The 13,410-nt window shown below is 40.4% G+C and overlaps 1 protein-coding gene across 1 annotated transcript in view; it reads left to right on the top strand.

Annotated features, from left to right (window-relative positions):
* elp4 (elongator acetyltransferase complex subunit 4) overlaps positions 1-13,410 on the top strand; it is an 83,512-nt gene that overhangs the window by 1,244 nt on the left and 68,858 nt on the right. Inside the window, exon 3 of the mRNA XM_061701358.1 lies at positions 10,881-11,002. Coding sequence (XP_061557342.1) covers positions 10,881-11,002 — 122 coding nt within the window. The remainder of the gene's footprint in view (positions 1-10,880; positions 11,003-13,410) is intronic.

The raw sequence follows: 13,410 nt of genomic DNA, 5'->3' as shown, positions 1-13,410 counted from the left end.
CGGTTACGTGTAAGGGTAGTAACATGGACCTTTCTCACTGCCGAAGACGCCGAGTATGATGACTGAACCCCAGCCGAACACACTATACAGTGGTCCCTCCTTTTTCGCCAATAAACTCACGGGATAAATCCACTCGTGCTTTCATTGGCAGATGTCGCGCCGGGAACCAATCACGCCCCTTGTATGAGTGCCCGTACAGTACATGTATAAAGCCTCTGAGTCAACTCATCTCTTTGTTTGGCATGCACGGAAACCTCCTCTCGCGCACATCAACATGAAACAACGTGTCTTTCCGCAATATGGCTGCCGATATGGCTGTATTTTTTTATTTGTATTGTTTTTTTTTTTTTTTAATTTATTTGTTTTTTTTAATGAATATTTTGGAAAAACCCGCGAAGCACTGAAGCCGCAAAACGTGAAGCGCGAAGTGGCGAGGGAACACTGTATATGAGTCTTCATATGTTTGGGGTACACTGTATTTGGCAGACGATTCATTGCAGCCGCTGCCGACATTCATGTTTCCATCGCAGCTGCTGCATTCACGAAGTGTGTTCAGGAACACTGTGTAAATGGGAGGGAATGTTTTATTTTGTAATAGAGTACATAATTGTAAAAATTTATGACGAGGAAAGTTATTTGTATCAATGCTTTAGTCAAAACACTGTACGATTACACTGTCATAATATAGAATTTATTTTGTTTTGTAATATAAGAATAGATCAGATAAATTATTTTGTTACTGTAGTCAGCCAACGCTGCAAGGTATGTGCTTTCACCATTGTTCCTGTCATACTGTGTTGCATGTTTTTGTTTGCACATTAAGAACAAAGGCCACATTTTTGTTTTAATTCCTCTTGAAAAAAAGACAATTCAAGCGACAGGTTTTTACCCACTGTTTTTTTTTTAGATTGTAGGGTGAAAACTGCAGTTGGTTACTAGTGTGGACTGAATGGGTGGCAACATGGGGTAAATGAAATGCCAGTATTTTAAGGGTAATAACCAGTCACCAACTTTTTAAGCGGAAAAAAAAAGAACTGAACTAGTTCATTTGTGGAACAGTGAACTTGGTTCAAAATGTTGAATTATGAACTGAAGTCATTCATTTTTGAACAGTGAACTGATCTTTTTTTTTTTCCTAGAAGAAAGAGAACTTTCCCAACACTGACATTACTTACATATAGGGTACTTAAAAGTTTGGCACAGTTTAGTCACTGTGTCACATATGGCCAGTATACTACCATCTGATCTGTAAGTGTGGTCAGAGAGGAATAAGGGGTAAAATTGGTTATGTACCCAAATAGAGGTTATGTTGGTGATGTACGCAAGTAGAAGAGGGATTCAGAGGATACTCGAGTATTAAAATATTCGATAGCTGCAGCCCTACATTCAATTCCCCAATTATATTGTCATATTTCTGTTGTTTAATAAAACCCCTGCTTTGGGTCCATGTGCGATAAACATGCAAAAAATTGCTCCTCAAAATTGGAAAATTGCTCCTCAAAGAAAAATACATGTTCGTGCCTTGTAGTATAGTTATTGAAAATGGACTAATGACGTTGAGACATTCTTCTTCAATAACATGTTTAATGCAGATAGTTAAAATCAAGAAGTGCAGAGTTCTTGATGGGGTGTGCTTTTGTTAGATGTGCAGAATTAGATGGGTGAATGCAAGGCAATGCAGCTATGTAAAGCATTGGGAAATTACAATTTAGTGCCTGCATCAGACTACAAAAGTTTATCCCCGTTGTCGACCCGAATTGCTATCGCAAAGGATTTTCCAGACAAAACTCCTTTTAGTTTGACATAATCCATGATCATCGATTTGTCCCTACGATAGTCCTATGATGCCAAAATGAAAAGCCTAGCATGTTTGATTTTTTTTGGGATATAGTTCCCCTGTTGTGTGACACAGCTACAAAAACTCTACAACATAGCACCTTGATGTCGAACAATAGGATTGCGTCTTATGGCGGCACCTCGCTTGCCTTGGTCGCTGTCGTCAACACAAGCAATGTTTACCGAAATAGAGCATGAATTGCTAGAACGGCGGTATAATTTTTACATACAAACGTTAGTGCTAGCACTAGCTAGCAACATAGCTAGCTACATAACATGTTGTCTGCTTGCTAGTGATGTTAAAAAATATATATATTAAAATCCTCTTGGGCCCTCCATATCCTGCTCACCACCTCTTTCAGCTCCTTCCCTCAGGCAGGTCGTATCGATCAATGCAAACTAAAACAAGCAGACATTCCAACAGCTTCTTCCCTCTTGCCATTAAATTGCTAGGGGATAAATGACTCTCCATAGTGTGCTTTTAAGGCTAAAAAGTATTTTATGTCCAAATGGCTGTCTATTGTTGTACTAGAGCGGCTCCAACTACTGGAGACAAATTCCTTGTTAGCTTTTGACATACTTGGCAAATAAAGAGGATTCTAATAATCAGAATCCTCTTTATTCGGCAAATAAAGAGGATTCTGATTATCAGAATCCTCTTTATTTGCCAAGTATGTCCAAAAAACACACAAGGAATTTGTCTCCGGTAGTTGGAGCCGCTCTGGTACGACAACAGACAGTCAATTGACAGAGAACACTTTGGAGACATAAAGAGATTGACAAAAAACAGTCACTGAGCAATAAAGGGTTGCTCGTTATCTGGTAATGCTGGTAAATGTTTTTGTTTTCTTTTTCTTTTTTTTTTTACAATTGTGCAAAAAAATGCAGAGTCCTATAGCACTTAGAGAAATTTGAAAGGCTAATATTGCAATAGTCCGGTGCAATGACCATTGTGCAAAGGGCGCCGAGACTTCAAGGAGTGTATGCAGTTTAAAGTGGCAAGTAGTGCGATAATCTGGGACAATGTTGATTGTGCAAATGTTGCAGATACTCCTCTGTCAGTGTGCAAATGGAGCAGATGCTACTCTGGCAAGGGTGGCCACTATTGGTCAACAACAGATATGCAAATAGTGCAGCGTGGCGAGACTACTACAGTGAGTGCACGAGTAATGTATAATTGGCCCCACAGAAATGTGACAACAAACTCAAGACTTATGTGAACTTTATCAAACTGTCCTCTCTTCAGCACCCCGCAATGGCACCACAGAGTTTTTTTCTTCTTTTTGTTCTTTTATTGGCACAGAAAATATTGCCACAATCAAAACTAGCACTTCCTCCTCTTTCCTGTTGTTGCTGTTGCCGCCATGGTAACGGTCATATCTGATAGCGGTGACACGTTTCTGGTCCCACCTCCCCCGACAGCTTGGTTTGATCGTAAAAAACAGCATACGGTGCTATCGTGATATCATAATAGCGTATATGCAGGCTAATAGAGTCACGGATTACATGGTAATGCGATTACATCATGACAATACAAAAAAAAAGGTACCTATTCCATTACAGTTACAGAAAAAAAGATTTAATCTTCTTGCAGGTACATTTGTTAAAAATTGGGATAATTTTGCAGGATTACAATTTTGATGCTGGAAGAGGTTGTTGATTTTGAGCCTAACCATTATCCAGTTAGCGGCGCATCAAATTTGTGTCATAAGATAGGAGGTGTGTGTGTGTGTGTGTGTGTATATATGTATATGCGCGCGCGTGCGCACGCAGAATCAGAATCATCTTTATTTTGCCAAGTATGTCAAAAACACAAGGAATTTGTCTCCGGTAGTTGGAACGGCTCTCGTACAACAACAGACAGTCAGTCAATTGGCAGATAATACTTTTGAGACTTAAAAACGACATTGAGAAGAACAGTCACTGAACAATAAAAGGTTGCTAGTAATCTGGTAATGCCGGTACATTTTATTTATTTATTTCTTTCGACAATTGTGCAAAAAGAGGCAGTATTCTCTTGCAATGAGAGCAGTTTGAATGACTATTAGAGCAATAGTCCGATGCAATGATCATTGTGCAAAGGGCGCCGAGACTTCAAGAAATGTATGCAGTTTAAAGTGACGAGTAGTGCGATAATCTGGGACAATGTCGATTGTGCAAATGTTGCAGGTACTACTCAGTCGATTGTGCAAATGGTGCAGACGCTACTCGGGCACATGAGTGGCCATTATTGATCAACAAAAGATATGCAAATAGTGCAGCGTGGCAAGGCGACTACAGTGAGTGCACGAGTAATTTGTAATTGGCCCGACAGAAATGTGACAACAAACTCAAGACAACAAAATTGGCAGCATGTTGCAATGGAATTGTAAGTTAACTGTTTAAGAAGTTAATGTCAAGAAGGAAGAAGCTGTTGGAATGTCTGTTACTTTTAGATTGCATTGATCGGTAGCGCTGGAAGAGCTGATGACCAGGATGTGGAGGATCCAAGAGGATTTTAATATAAACATTTTTTAACATCACTAGCAAGCAGACAAGACTCCAGGAGGCATCCTTCGCCACAGCTGCCCCTCACGCTGTCCAACTGCCATGTGTCAACCTTCGAGACCCCCAAGTTCGTGGGAATTACAGTCTCTCAGGACCTGAAGTGGGAGATCAACATCAACTCCATTCTCAAAAAGGCCCACCAGAGGATGTACTTCCTACGGTTTCTGAGGAAGCACGGCCTGGCACAGGAGCTGTTGAGGCAGTTCTACACAGCGGTCATCGAATCAGTCCTGTGTTCTTCCATCCCATATGGTTTGGTGCTGCTACAAAAAAGGACAAACTCCGACTGCAACGGACAATCAAAACTGGTGAAAGGATTATCGGTACCCCCCCCCTACCCACCCTTGAGGACTTTCATTCTGCCAGGGGGTCCAGCTGGGGACCTGTGACGCTCTTGAGGTGGTCCAGCATGAGGCGTTCAAAGGACTTCATAACCACAGATGTCAAGGCTGACAGGCCTGTAGTCATTCAGACCCGAGATTGCAGGTTTCTTGGTGACTGGGATGATGGTGGAGCGTTTGAAACGGGATGGTACTTCGCACAGTTCCAGAGATCTATTGAAAATCTGTGTGAATACTGGAGTGAGCTGGTCCGCGCAGACTTGAGGAAGGATGGGGACAGAAGGGATGGGCCTGCCGCTTTGTTAATCTTTTGGTGTTTGAATATGCGTCTCACATCCTGTTCGTGGCTGGTCAACGCAGAAGTCAGAGGTGTCATTGTGGTCGGTGGTGCGGCTGTGTTGGTGTGGGGTGTGAAAGTGTCCTTTTCAAATCTGCAGGAGAAGGTGTTCAAGTCGTCTGCTAGTGTATTATTGTTCTCTGCTTGGGGGGATCGTCACTTGTAATTGGTTAGCGATTGTAATGCATGTCAGACTGACTCAGAGTCGTTAGCCCTAAACTGTTTTTCTAACTTTACTACATAGTTTCTCTTTGCAATGTTAATTTCTTTCGTCAGCTGGTTTCTAGTGCGGTTATACAGGGCCCTGTCCCTGCTTCGATATGCATCCTCTTTAGCCTGGCGAAGTTGCTTAAGTTTGGCAGTGAACCACGGCTTGTTGTTATTGAATGTGCAAAATGACTGTTGGTACACACACCTCTTCACAGAAACTGATATTGGATGTGACAGTGTCCGTATCTTCATCCAGGCTGTCAGCTGAATTTTCAAAGACACTCCAGTCTGTGCAGTCTAAACAGCCTTGAAGTCTTTGCTTCATTGGTCCACTTTTTCACTGTTTTCACTGTAGGCTTTGCGCATTTAAGTTCTTGCCTGTATGTTGGTAATAAGTGAATTAAGCAGTGATCAGACGAGCCCAGGGCTGCACGAGGTATGGCACGGTATGCGTTATTTAGCATATTATAGCAGTGGTCCAAAATGTTATTTTCCCCAGTAGGACAGTCGATGTGCTGCTTGTATTTAGCGAGTTCATGGTTGAGTTCAGCTTTGTTAAAGTCCCCGAGAATAATGAGGGGTGAGTCTGGGTGTTTTTTTTTTTTAAAATGTTTTCTTGTTAAGCGAGCGTTAGCAGTGCGGCGTTCATGTTAGCTTGAGGCGGAATGTAAACACCGGCGAGAATGAAAGATGCAAACTCACGCGGCGAGTTGAATGGCTTACAGGTCAAAAACAGCAACTCTAAATGCGGAACGTTTTGAGAAAATAACCAAATTAGACTCCTTTTTTCCCCCTCCTCAATACCCCAATATTGCTATTTGATAGACAATTTAAAGTATTATTTTTACAGTTTGTCCTACATAATGAATGATTTTAAGTACCACGACAATTAAATTGTTTTCCAAATTAAGCGGTAAAATTGTATGCTGACGCTCTATCATGTTGGGGATAATAATAGATAATGGAACGGATGCTCTACTCTTCGGCACGCATGTCGCAAGACACTCTTGTAATCGCAAATGTTATGATTAGAAGACCAGGTTTGATATTATCTTGATATAATTGCAAATGCAATTAATTGTTAAGCGTAATTCACTCGATGCTTAATCACACACAGGAGAATTTCGCTGATGTCACCTTCCTGGCTTCTTGACAAATATTTGGAAGCAACCAGCAGAAATTCAAATGTTATTTCTTTGATAGTCCACCTGGGGCTTATGCTCACCTGAACAGAATGACCATCTTTGTCTGTGGAACAGGAAGTAGCTGAATATCCTAATGCTGTTTTCGCTTGAATTCCAGGTGTGCACACTTCCATCGTAATCCTTAATTAATATGCTCCCTGGCAGATGTGCTTTTTAGAATCAAAGCAATGTGTATTTTTTAGACTAAAATGGCTTCCTGTAGATCATCATCATTATTATCTTTCAACATAGACAAGGCTGTGCGCATTGGTAGATAGTAAGGTTACCATATTCGTGTTTTCACTTGAAAGTGCAATTTGTGTGTGTCCAAGACCTATACCAAACTGATGATATTGCTTTGCCCTTTAATTCATCCCCCCAATCGATGCAGGAGTCAATGATGACACACTAATGCGTTCTTCCCTTCCATTTTGTGAATCAATGCACGGTTGGTTTCATCTGGTAATGAGAGACACAGTAAAGGTGAAATGTGTGTGTATCTGTGTATGCTCTGTTTATCTCTAAAGAGTGGTGTGTATGTGTGCATTTGTTTTGTTTAGTGTATTGTCTGTTGGTGGGTCAGAGGGAGTTTGCTGTGTGTTTGTTTGTTTGTTTGTTTGTTTGTTTCAGGCAGTCGTCTCCTACAGTCTGCCCCTTGAGCTCTGATGGCCTGTTTGTGAGAGTCAGACATAAAATTATCAGGCTGCTCTTGTCTGCCTTTGAAGTGTCTTGAGCTGTCTGTCCAGATTTGTCAACTTGGGGGTTGGGTCGTAGGGTATGCAGTATGGCTGCTGTCTGAGGATCCTGCATCTCTGATGCTTCTGTAAGACAAGGAACAAAGCTCTTATGTTGTCCATGTGTGCTTTTACTCCATCAGTAGTTGTTGAGAATTTACTTTTAGGCATAATGGTCATTAAAAGTTGTTTTTTTAACAGCTTTGAAATGTTTTTTTTTTTTTTTTTTTTAACAAGCTTTGAAAATCTATTTGAAGGGTGAATCTTCAGGGGCAATAAAGCTTTAATAGTGTATTATGTTGGTGGCTATTATTTAAACTGCGCTCCAGATTTTGATTGTTCCACAAGAGGACACAGCAGCAAGTGTTGACACACAATGATTAGCAGACTGCCTCATCCTAAGCCCCAAAAAATTATAATTACTTATTTTTTTACATTATAGTTTTGTCTTTTAAAACAAAAAGCACGTACTCCTATGTGAGAACTCCTTTAGATCATGCTTAACCCTTTTGGTGTTTGACTGGCCATTGGTCGAAAGTGTAAGGAGTGACACTAAATAGAAAATATTATAGAAACGACATATTTTTACAAAATGGGATATTATGAAAAAATATGTAATATTTTGAGCAGAAAGCCCTGTTTTTCTATTTTATATTGACTCCAATAAAATCCTACATTTTATGTGTGAATTTCAAAATTCTCAAACAAACAGATGCTTGTGCAACTTTTCCTGAAGTGTAACTCGACAACATCCTCAACACTTATCCTAGATTTATTGCATTTATACTCAAAATATTCTGACTTTAATCTGGTGATTTTGTGGGCGGCTGTGGCTCAGTTGGTGGAAGGGGTCATCCAGTGACCGAAGGGTTGCCGGTTAAAATCCTAGCTCTGACTGCTGCCGCAGTGTCCCTTGGTAAATTGTTGAAAATGGATGAATGTCAGGCTTTATAAAGCGCTTTAGGCACCATATGTTGTGGATGAAGTGCGATATAAATACAAATAATTTAAAATTCCAACATTTTATATTGTAAAATTACAACTGTAGAATTATGAGCTACTTGGCTAAAAATATGTAGATTTGTCAAGGGCAGATACAGTAAAAAAAAAAAAAAAAAGTATTGACTATACTGTATGTCTGCTTATTGCACATTCTTTACTGTACACACATACATTATTGTAATATCACATCGACCGAAGTCTTGTAAGTGGGAAAACACAATGACCTAGATATGTTTTCTCCTCCTCCTCCTCCTCCTCCTCCTCCTACTCCTACTGCTGCTTCAGCTAATATGATTCACTCCCCCTGGTTGAAAGTAAATAAGCTGGAGGCCTTCCCCACTTTACCAAACCTTTGTCACCATAAGCAAAAAAAAAAAAAAAAAGTCAAAATCATCCCATAACTATCCAGAATGACTGATCCACCTTGAAGATATGACTCCCCCACCCCCCTGTTGCTTCTATACCCCGCAACCGCCAGCCCCTACCTTTTACCCCCCGCCTCAACAGCCTAATGACTCCTGGAGGTTCCATTTGTAAGGCTCCCATAGAAACACTACCACAATAGGCCCCATCTTGAGAGGGCCCATCTGGGAGTCTTTGTTGAGCCTGCTGAAAGCCACAAAGGCCTGCTGACCTAGAAAGCCATCAATAAGAGAACAGGGAGCCCCACCGACAACAAATTGAAGAGCCGTGGAATTTCCTGGGCCATCCTTAGTCCGTAGGTGAGGACATAGACTGGGAACGTGGGAGGTGGAATTCCCTGGATGCTCGAGGATGACACATCAGGATGTCATTCCCAAGCTGTCGGCTGTGTGCCCGTTACCTTTAACTGTCACTGTCGCCTTTGTCTCACTGCCCACTAGTTGTCATTGTTTGGAGAGCCCTATGAAATCTTTACAAAATGCTGATTGTGACAGGAAGCATCAGTGGCATGCTGGGCAGAGTTATGTGTCCTGCTTGGGGGGGTAATTGTGATGATTTTTTCTTTTTTGTTGGTTTGAGGTGTGGATTGGCCTGGTGGTCACTTTGTGTTCAGTAAGCAAGTGTACCTTTGGGACTCATTTGTTAGACTCAGTGATTCCTCTGTCACGCATGCTCTGACTCTAAATGACATTACAATTCAACTGGTGTATCGAATTATAAGGCTGTGCCGTGTGGAGGCTCTATTTGAAGGTTGATGATGAAAACGTAACACAACCAGGAAATCTCCCTAAGGCTTGAACATCTCCTGTGTCAATATCACTTTAGTGCCTTTGATGCCCTTATCAGAATCACTCAGTCATCATGAAAATGTAGCACAATAATGAAACTCTGAGATCCTATTATAAGTTGCAAAACATTTGCATACATACCAGAGCAATGATCTTTTTAAATGTTTCCTTCCTTTTACACCATTTCCCCCCCCCCCCCCCCCCCATCGGATCGATGCAATTTTGGCATTTCCCACACACTGCTCTGCTAATGTGTTATAGGTGGTTCAATGATATAAAATAAAAGAATAATTCAGGACTTTGTCTACAGCAAGTACATTTTGATCATGTATATTCTCTTTTCTTAATCCTGCTGAACATTTTGCATGTCTCTTCGTTCCCTCCGATGTTTTCAGTGACATTACAATCAGCCATTTATGTTTTGTAATATTCATCATAATCTGTGTATAGTTAAATGTTGTAAAAAGTCAGTTGGCTAACGTAATCATGTGCTCAATAAATGCTAACAGTAACCAAAAATGTCCACCCTCTCCTTGTCCACCCTGTCGGCAAGCTAAAATATTTTATATATTTTCAAATATTTTGTTGTACATTGTCTGTTGTCTGTAGGTAATTTATTTATACATAAAAAAGACAAGTGTGGGAGTTTATATGCATTCCTGACAGCATAACATCTACTTCATACAAATAATCTGAAGTTCTATGGAAAATCAAAAATATTGGGGGTCTGGAGTGAGGATGTTGAAAAGGTACATTTTAAGTAATATTGAGTCTCCTTGAATCTCAAGTTGAGGCCTTCATAGACCACGGAGGAAGGGTTCTCCAAAGGGTGCAGTCCCTTCGACATACATTCCTTCAAATGAGATTCATGTGAGTTAAATGTCAGGGACCTTTAACAGGGACCACGCTTCTTCTACCTCACGCTCCCTGTTCACCTTCCAGCTAGCGTACCTTGGGAACAGGTCAGGTGAATACTGTGAGGAGAGTATGGCTGAGTCCTTGCCAAAACCTTGACAAGAGAGGAAAATGAAGATGCACACAGTGATTGTCACTTCACACATAGTAACACCTACAGTGTGTCATTGTGCCACATCGAGTGCCATCGACCTTCCTAAGTTAGCCAAATCCTTACACCAATTATAGTCAGCCACTGTGATGTAGACATGAAGAGCTAAATTCAAAGTTGTGATGTGAAGGAATGGTCAGAATAGACAGCGATCCTGTATATGCTGTGATCGACTCCTTGTTTTGTTATATGACATGAAGGTGAGATTTGGGAATTCTTTTCTTGGGGTCTGGAGGGATTAGCTTCATTTTTCTCTTTTAATTTCTTCTGGTACGTGTACCTGATATTGGAACTTTTTTTTGTGTCACTGTAATGGGATATGATATTTGTTTTGTGTGTATTTCACTGGAAATAAACCAAACAAACACACTGGACTTCTGAAATGTTGCCAACCCTTGTTTCTTTTCAACAGAGGAGGACTATTATGATAGCTACTCACGTATGATCCTAAAATACTTCCTGGCAGAAGGAGTGGTGTGTCGACATGAACTCTTCCTCGCCGCAGCTCAAGATCACCCGAATGACATCTTCCAGGTAAATGAGAGAAGGCTTCTGCTTTGCATGGTAGAGTTTTACCTTACCTCTTTTTGCACAATTGTTTTTTGTCAATGTCTTTATGTCCCCAAAGTGTTCTGTAAATTGACTGTTTGTTGTACTAGAGCGGCTCCAACTACCGGAGACAAATTCCTTGTGTGTTTTGGACATACTTGGCAAATAAAGATGATTCTGATTCTGATTACATTTGTAATGTTGTGACGTACTGTGTTAATTTACAATGGTTTTCCGAAGTGTTCCTGAGCCAATGTGGCAATATCCGTTACACAATGATGCCACTTTTTAATGCAGTGCCGCGTGAGGGCTCGAAGGTCACGTTCATCAAATGTTGGTTTTCGGCCTTGCAGTTTACGCTAATAGATTTCTCCAGATTATCTGAATCTTTTGATGCTATTATGGACCAAAGATGATAAAATACTTAAATTTGACTATTGACTATTTGCTCACACAGTTGACTATTTGCTCACACAGTTGACTATTTGCTTACACAGTTGTACACAAAGTGGTGAACCTCACCCCATCCTTCCTCGTTAACAACTGAGCCTTTCAAGGATGCTTCCTTTATACCCAATCATGGAACTCACCTGTTGCCAATTAACCTGTACACCTGAGGAATGTTCCAACCAGTTGTTTTTGAGCATTCCTCAACTTTCCCAGTCTTTTGTTAGCCCTGTCCCAGCTTTTTTAGAATGTGATGCATGCATCAAATTCAAAATGAAGTATTTGCAAAAGAACCACAATTTTCATCTGTTTGAATATTAAATGTCTTGTCTTTCTACTGTATTAAACTAAATATAGGTTGAAACCCATTTGCATATCATTGTATTATGTTTTTATTTACATTTTATATGTTTCAACTTCATTGAAATTAGGGTTTGTACTTTTCAAAGCCTTTATTGCTTTCAATGTACAAGTGGAAGGGAAAAGTACGTGAACCCTTGGGAATTTCTAAAATTGCTCATAAAATCTAATCTGATCTTTATCTAAAACACAAGAACAAACAGAGCTTGCTTAAATTAATGCCAGACAATACCACATTATCTCTTTACAGTGCATAACATGTAAGCATTCAGTGGACAGAGAGGAATAAGTGAGGGAAGTGAGGTTTGTCACTGGATGACAAAATGACACTACAGGTTTTTTGTTTTTTTTACCTCATTGAGCCTTCTGTGCTGTGCTCTTACCATCATCTTTACATGAAGCCCACTCCTTAGAAAAGAAACAACACTGCTGAACTGTCTGCACTTATAGACAATTCGTATGTTTTGTAAAGACTTTTAGAGATACTTTTGTAACTTTTTCCAGCTTTCATACATGCAAATCAGTCGCCTTTCGACGTAATTAATCATTGAACTCGAAATAGGCCATTTACGTAAATCGTATAGATCCGATGAGTTTTTCCTGGAAGGGGGGGTCGCCGTCACTAATGTCATTGGCTGTTTCGTACTCCTTGAACGCTGGCAGCTAGATCCATTCCACACATCCACCATCCACACACACATGTAATTGTGAATATTACTCTGTGGCAGACTAATATGGGGCTGAGGTTCCACCTGTGCGCTCGAAGTCACAGGAGTTGACGAGACCAGAAAAAAACTTGCACCGCTTCTGCTGTTAATAAGTCACGGTGCTTTTACTCCGTTACAATGATCTAAATGTCGCTCACTACTTTTATTGATCAATTATTGCTTATTTATCAACCATTTCGTGCGCAAGACTACGACTTTGACTTCCGCATCGGGCGCTGTTTGCGTCATCCGGTTTAAGCGCGAGTGACGTTTTAGTCTAGTTCACCAATCAACAACACAAGAAAGTCACATGACCTCACACAACGTCTTCCATTGGGCTTCCCGGACATAGGTATTCAAACTAGATAAGCCTGCCCTGCTGATTGTCGTGCGCACGTGGCGGCCATGTTGGGAAGGTCGTCGTTACCATGAAGGCAACGGAGCGCGACTCTGGTTTACATTTAGACGAACAAAAACAACAGCTTTCATGTATTGTAGTATTTTTCTGGCACTGTCTCCCCAAACGTGAACATTTCAGCTCACTTATAACTTGAGAAAACACCGTGCAATAAAGTTTTTTGTAGTTTTGATTGTGCATACACACACACAGCAACATCAGAATTTGTACATTCACATTTTAGTTTGTTTGTTTATATATATATTTTTTAATTGATGTTCATGCTATGGTTAAAAAAAATCTGAATTTCACAATCAACTTGAAGCCACACCTCCAATCTTTTCTCATTGATTGAACTCCAGGTTAGCTCACACTTGACTCTGATTAGCTCTTTTAGAATCTGTAGCCGAGAGGTTCACTTACTTGTTCCTCCCTGTCCTGTGAATGTTTTTGTAATTTTCAATAAAAATATCCATCCATCC

This window comes from Phycodurus eques, chromosome 2, assembly GCF_024500275.1.
Source record: "Phycodurus eques isolate BA_2022a chromosome 2, UOR_Pequ_1.1, whole genome shotgun sequence".
In the NCBI taxonomy this organism is placed as follows: Eukaryota; Metazoa; Chordata; class Actinopteri; order Syngnathiformes; family Syngnathidae; genus Phycodurus; species Phycodurus eques.
Note: the sequence above shows the minus strand (reverse complement) of the source record. Positions and strands in the feature narration are given on the sequence as shown.